General features: G+C 33.1%; 1 protein-coding gene across 1 annotated transcript; it reads left to right on the forward strand.

Annotated features, from left to right (window-relative positions):
- The first annotated feature begins 200 nt into the window (after positions 1-200).
- LOC132751559 (microfibril-associated glycoprotein 4-like) lies at positions 201-2,339 on the forward strand. Its single transcript, XM_060741733.1, has 2 exons — positions 201-585; positions 1,116-2,339. Exons 1-2 carry the CDS (start codon positions 217-219, stop codon positions 1,797-1,799), a joined length of 1,053 nt encoding a protein of 350 aa, XP_060597716.1. The 5' UTR covers positions 201-216; the 3' UTR covers positions 1,800-2,339.
- Positions 2,340-7,692: the final 5,353 nt, after the last annotated feature.

Below are 7,692 nucleotides of genomic sequence, written 5' to 3' on the forward strand. Positions count from 1 at the left end.
TGCATTTTATTTTGCATTCCTATGTACAGAAAATAGATACGAGGCGAGTCGTTATCCCTCATTAAGCAGCAGCGACTGGAAAAAGCATGCAAGGTGATAAATATCCAGCAACTAATTACGACTGATTGATTATTCATGACCATATTCATGTTTGTTCTTCTCGGAGGCGTAGCAGCGCATTCAGTTTTATATTCGCTGTCAATAGGCTACGATAACATGGAAAAGAATTTACTTACGTGCAGAAAAGACATTGTTGGATTTATTTTTATTTTCCTTGGGATTAATCATTGTTATTCAGAAGCAGATACTTTGGAAAGGGGACGTTCTACATCTACATTTAAAATAGAAAAGGTATCTCATATCCCTCAAACCGATGCAACGGTGATTCTACATCATGAAAAGTCATTGGTATCATGTGTCTATCATTGTCAAAGTCTTGAGCTGGCATCGGCTTACTTTAATGAGGATAACTCCACATGCTATTGTAGTACTGATGATGACGTCAATATAGATAACTATGAGAATGTGGACGCAGACATATCACATGGAATAAGAACGGAAATGATGTCAATAACTTACATTCAAGTAAGAATTGTTTTTTAAATAATCGTTGTAATATAATTTTTGTATCAATTATCTATGTATCTTTTTTATCAATTTTATATTTGAATTTTATAACGTTGCATGAGAGAATGATTAAAGAATATCATGATTTATTATTATTTAATATTTAATCAAAAATATGAATAACCAAAAATAGTCTATGATATCCGTATTAAAGACTCGGTCAGTCCGGAGGAGGCTAATTTTTCACCTAAACAAACCATCCATCTTTTACAAAGCTTGATATATCATTTGTATTTTACATTTTAAATATTATACTGTGATCTTATCTTTACCATAATTATAATTAAAGTGCATTGCAAGTAATTATCGTTTGTTTACAAATGGCATTAAATATCTATGACTACATCTATCTTCAAACCGAGCGTTTTGCATTTCTAATACTCAAATAATATTAACAATTTAGTAATAGACATGCTCTTGACAAAAAATTGTGTTTTGCAGAGAAACAACTCATTTCTTCGAATATATATATAATGTTTGTTTTACAGGAAGGCAGTCAAAAAGTAAAAAGAATACATAAATACCCAGAGCCCTTTGATTGTCTTGCTCTTTACCAGCAAGGCTATACCGAGGACGGTGTTTATGTGATTAAACCAACCGGAAGTACTGCTACTGATGTGTGGTGTGATATGACCAATGGTGGATGGACGGTTATACAACGCCGGCAAGACGGATCTGAAGATTTCTACAGAAATTGGGAGGAATACAAACAAGGATTTGGGAACAGGAGTGGCGAGTATTGGCTTGGGCTTGAAACTATTTATCATTTGACACGTAACGACAGTTCCCTGTACGTTTACATGGAAACATTTCCAAATGACAAAAAGAATCCATTTTCTGCTTTTGCTGAGTATACTACCTTCAACATTACTGACGAGAGTGATAATTACCGATTGGCGATTGGGGGATATAACGGGTCGTGCGGTGATTCCATGTTGTATCATTACAATTGTCAATTTTCAACAAAAGACAATGATTATGATAGTTATGGTGGCAATTGTGCAGTGGCATTCAGTGGAGGTTGGTGGTACAAAGAATGTCATAACGTTAATCTTAATGGATTTTACCTATACGGAGCAAACCCTGAATTTGGTCGGGGTGTTATTTGGTACGGCTGCTGGGGTCATTATTACTCTCTCAAGAAATCTGTAATGAAGATCAGAAGAAACTAATTAACAGTTTTATCTATTTTATGAAAATTCAACTCTTTTACTTACTTTATTTGAATATTGTATATCTTATTACACATGAGCTGACATCTATCATAATATGTTTGGCAAAAGATCAACCTCGCTATGGATTCAAATAAAACTTAACTCATACAACTACGTGAACAGTGCTTTTGTAATGTTTTATTATATCTTATAATGTAATTAATTATAAAAGATTTGAAGACAATAATGAAAGACAGTAAAATGGAAAATACTAAAAATAAAAACGTAATAGTGCAATGCAAATGCTTAGGATATAATGCACCGCGTTGAATCCAAGCTTATGTATACATGTCCTAATAAGGTAATTCATAATCGAATACATTTTCATTTTAAACACCGTCCAATGGCAGTCTTCCCGAGCAAGCCGGGTAGGTGCATTTTGTACAAAGGGTTTGAAACGCATTTAAATCTTACCTCAGTGTAAATTAAATTAAAAAACATTATTAACCATTGTGACAAATTATCATTTCTAACGAATTAGTTAAAAATACCATTATGTTATCACGAAAGGTGAGCTGTTTAAAAAAATATTTGAATGTAATAAAACATTCTAACGCTTCTCGTGATTTTGTTTTTATACACAAAGAAGTAAAAAACGGTGTTTAATTGCAAATAAACTCGGGTAAGGAACTACATGTATATTTTTATACACAAAGAAGTAAAAAACGGTGTTTAATTGCCAATAAACACGGGTTAAAGACTACATGTTATTCGGCTGTTATTTTTTCTTCCTCTATATTTAGTTAATAATTTATAGTTAACAATTTTTGCGGCATTTTTCTTGATATTTTCCGTTTTTCCGATGTTTTTTCTTATACATTGTAATGCTAAAATAATATTTTACAAACACTTCCCCAACATGTTTGATCCAAAGGCGTGATGTATGATGAATGACGTCATTTTAAACTGACAATAATGATTAATCGAGCACTGATGTATACACAATACAATCCAGTTTGAATTGTTGAAAACTTGATAGTTCAATAACTACTATATCCTTGCAACAGTGCGGTGCAAAATCGAGCAGCGTTATATACGAAAATCACCGGAAGTAACCAACGCTTGCAAAATTAATCATTAGTGTAGTGATCTTCCTTATTTTTGTCTTGTTAGAATCGAAAGAATACCGGTCTGAGCGGTGTTTTTCGGCCATTTAACACCGGCCTTTTCGTTTTGATGCGAACAAATTTTAACCACTCAGGCCTACGTCCTTTGTGGTCAATACCTACGCGTCAGAACTCCAAACCGGTGTTAAATAGCCGATAAACACCGCTCAGACCGATATTATTTCTTAAATGAACGTTTTAATATTAATATGAGTAAACAATGAATGTTTGGAATGTGAGAAAAAAATCAATGAATATTTTGAATATTATAAGACAACGATGAATGTTTTCAATATTAAAAGAGAACAATGCATGTTTTGAATATTAGAAGAAACCTATGAAAATCTTGAATATTAGAAGAAAACACTTAATGTTTCTTATATTAGAGGTTTGTGTAATATAATCAATATCTGTGTTGAACAGTTCCCTGGTTGAAATACTTTTTCTGAAATAATATTGTTTGTTTCTGTGTCAGTCGTTGTTAATAAAAACATCAGCCTTTTAGAATTCTTTTAATCACATTTTTATGTAGTCGTATAGCTGTGTTTCTATGAATTTAAATGGGGAAAGATATAACTAATTCCATATCAATTTTAAAACCGTTGCGTATGTTAATTTAATGTACAACTAATTCATACGTTATTTTCATCTAACAATTGTAAATCTGGGAAAAAATGAAGTAAACAAGTACTAATTATGAATTTCAAAAGAAGTATTTAAACTGTAGCCTACTAATATCCTTTGTTGTGACATAGGTTCTATTCTGGCGGCAAGTGAATAATTAGTTCCATTTCTACATCTTATGGATTATCTAAATATCCACAGATCATAAACACAACATTGACAATAGTTAAATTAACATTTTCGTTGACAAGTTGAGCTTAATTAGTTATATATTTCAAAAGGTTGATAATGTTCATTGATCAAAAATGAATAAAAGACAATTGTAAGCTATGCCACTGCTTTAAATATAGAAAGACTGTCCCACTATTTTATTGTTATATATACATTCTGAAGGATATATTTATAGAATTATCCAGGAGTAAAGTGGGTTATTGATTATCTATGTGAAGTATATAACAATTACAAGCAACTTAAGCAAAATTTAAAGTGTTTATACTTTTACTTGTACACTAACAATTTAAGCTAGACAGGCATATTCACTCACCTCAGCCACCCAAACAAGTTGGAACAACATGATTAAAGGTCATTGAATATTCTGTAGCTTGTATACACGTAAAAAGTAATTAAAACATAATAGAACATTGCATGAATGATATCATCAATATAATAACCTGCACTAAAACAAATTTATATAATTTTATTTAGTCATTGGAAATAACGTTTTCTGATCAAAGAATTCAATTTTTCGAAAGACATAGCCATAAAACAAATTTCATTATAGGTAGCTAATCGACAAATACTTGCTGTTATATTAAAGAAGAAATAATTAAAAGCTGTAAGAATATTAACATCGCTTGCCTCTTATCGCAATGAGCTTGAAACCCGTCAGCGGGTTGTTTGAAATCTTTTATGCTGAGAAGCTATCCAGGATCCATGCTTTTCGCTATCAGTTTCTCTACTTGTTATATGGTTTGTAAGCGAACAGGCGCAGGCGCGGATGCGCAGGCTGGTCTGGATCCATGATGGTCGCAAACCCATTATGTTGGTTTTGTCGTGACGCGGCTCAAATATAATGTATAACAGCAGAAATATAAGGCAGATAAACAGACAGAAAGACAAACATCCAAACACACAACAAAACATGTATATCGCACAAATTCAGCGGGAGATAAAAAAAACGCACCAGAACATTTTGAGAGTCGCTGGACCCTCAGTATAATTTTGCCCAAAGCATTTTTGATACAACCGATCATTTTCGCATGTAAAACATTCTAAGACAAACATAAAACCGAAATAAAAATACGGATAGCATGTGATCCCTCATAAGCATTCATCACAACAACATTACATAAAATTTGCAGTATCGGTCTACACATGAGGGATTATGAGAAGTGCAAGATTCCTCATGCCCCCTAGCACCGGGAAAAAATTGCGACTGAAGCAAAGAAAAACATAGGTTTTGTACGAGTATGGTTGATATTTGGATAGCATACGCTTATGGAAAATTGCCAATGTACAATTGTCAGTTGATTGCAACAATATATATTAGCAAGAATACATCAATTCAGAAATACATCAGATAAAAGTTAAGTGAAACAGTATGCGCCTAAAGGGATTTTACAAGATTGCATAGTTTATGAGCACGAAACAAAACTTTGTGAAAATATTTATAATCTTAAAGTGCTAAATGGAGTTTACATGATTGTCTATGAGATTGTTTTCCAGAAGGTCCATTATCATAAAAATGAACCAAAAAAGCTAAGTCGTATGGAATGTTTTTGTCCATTGAAATAATGGTATAATTATTTAGAAAGTCAAAGTAGAGATTTATAACATGTTTTTGATGCATTTCAAAGGTTGAAATATTTCGTACTGATACCGATACTTTAACTAGGAAATCTTAACGCTACAACACTATCCCTTTGCTGTTCATGCAATTATCTGATACAAAAAGGCGAATTAATATGTATTCAAGATGGTTTGAGTCTGATATATGGACATACTCCAAAATAACGTAACAATAGCAAGAAGTAGAGGTCAATTTGTGTGTATGAAAAACGTTTGAATTTATATAATACTATCTGCATATTTTGACAGTCGCATTTATCTTTGCTCCGTTTTAGTTTCTTAAATTAATTGCAAGATGATTATATGATACGACCACACAAAAGTGGGGATTAACCAATAAGAAGATAAAAAGATATAATAATTATGAAATGAGTGACTTTACCTGACATGTTTAGAAAACGACGTGTTTCTTTAATGCTTACATCTTATAGATTTATTTTCCATTTTACATATTGGATTATAAATGAACATCATGTTCTATTGAATTATGCATTGACGGCACATACATGCGTCATTTCTGTGAAAAATTTGACAGATGTGAGTCATGGTGTTTAACATATTTCAAAAAGAATACTAAACATGCGAATATTATGGAACAGAATTAATGCATTTATTCCATCTTGCTTTATGATATCGGAACTTACATTATGCTTGCTTCTATACTTCTTTATGACAATGAAAACCTGCGTTTTGCTGAATTCAATCATGCCTTATGATTACTGAATGCACTTTCATGTAATTGCAACCTTGTGTGTTCCCTACTAAACCATCAAACTCACATATTTTAATATGCTATATGTTTAATTGCATCTTTTTTTAAGGACAACGTATCATGTTTGGTGTTTAAGATAACATTCTTTATAACTATATGTAACATGGTAGTTGTATCTTTAATTTGCTATAAATCTGCCACTTATATTGTCGACATTATGTCAAAATAAACTTTTCATTTTGATCAATAATTGGCGAATTTGATGTGTCTTAGCATTCATATGCTTCAAAATATTCACTGATTACAAATATAATGCAATACATGATCACTGCGCATCGACAACAAAGATAACAACGATAGCGATATTATAGTCGCATGTGACAGTACGCACTAAGCAAAGCAGTTGGCAGTAAGCATAATGCAAGTTGCATAATTTGTGTTCATATTATGACAGCAGGTGTCGCTTTGTCGGTACATCCCGTTATTTTCCGGATGATCCCGTATTTTGGCACGTGGAGTAAACAAAGTTACGTCCACTTTATATAGGGGCGTATACACAGAACAGTGTTAGTTTGGGACTGACATGTAAATTTACTGAAAAACAAGAGAACACGATGCGACAGACGAAAAGTGCGTGTTTTGAAGATTCCGCCAGCATGTGGAAAAAAAAATTTTTTATGTCTCTAATAACTCATCCTACAAGTGGCAACTCACCTCTTATACAATTGTTTACACTTCTTGATAAGTGAAATTGAATTTTATCAAACTTAAGGTGGCACAAAGGTGACATGTGTGTGTTTTTATTTATCTCGTGCGCACGAGATACTGTGTCGTGGCCACGGATTACTAAGTCGGGGCCACGAGATAGTTAAGTCGTGGGAACGAGATACTATGTTTGTGGCCACGAGTTACTAAGTCGTGGCCACGAGATAATTAAGTCGTGGGAACGAGATAACTAAGTCGTGGCCACGAGATAAATAAGTCGTTGAACAAGTTACTATGTCGTGGCCACGAGAAAAGTTTAGTCGTGGCCACGAGAAAGCTAATTCGTGCGAACGAGATAAATAACCAATCAAATTACACTATTTATATGAATTTTCCTAACAAGGATGCCCCTACTTCACTTGCCCGTAAAAAGTGCCAGTTTATACAAGTTATTGATTGGTCAAAGATTTAGTGTCATTGTGACCCTGATTTCTGACCAAATTGGCCTAAAAATTATTAGGTGTCATCTGCTGATCTTTTAGGTTATATAAAACTACGGCTTATTCTTTCTAAATCATTCATCAGACAAGGATTTTACAAGAAGTGTCATGTTTATCTGACCTGTGACCTCAAACATCCTTAAAGGATATCTACTGTCCCATGGGCAATGTCCCTTCCCAATAAAATAAACCAGGACTAAGTCCCTCTCAAGTTATGGTATGAACAATGTTAACAGGCCTTTGTACGTACAAAATGACAAATTCTATCATAGAAATGCCCAACAAAGGGCTATAACTTAGTCAAAATTAATGTCTGATTTATGGGCCTTATGATCCCCAAAGACCCATGTGTTAAG

The sequence above is a fragment of the Ruditapes philippinarum genome, unplaced genomic scaffold (genome assembly GCF_026571515.1).
Source record: "Ruditapes philippinarum isolate M1 unplaced genomic scaffold, ASM2657151v2 ctg14945_1_1_1_1, whole genome shotgun sequence".
NCBI classification, from domain to species: Eukaryota; Metazoa; Mollusca; class Bivalvia; order Venerida; family Veneridae; genus Ruditapes; species Ruditapes philippinarum.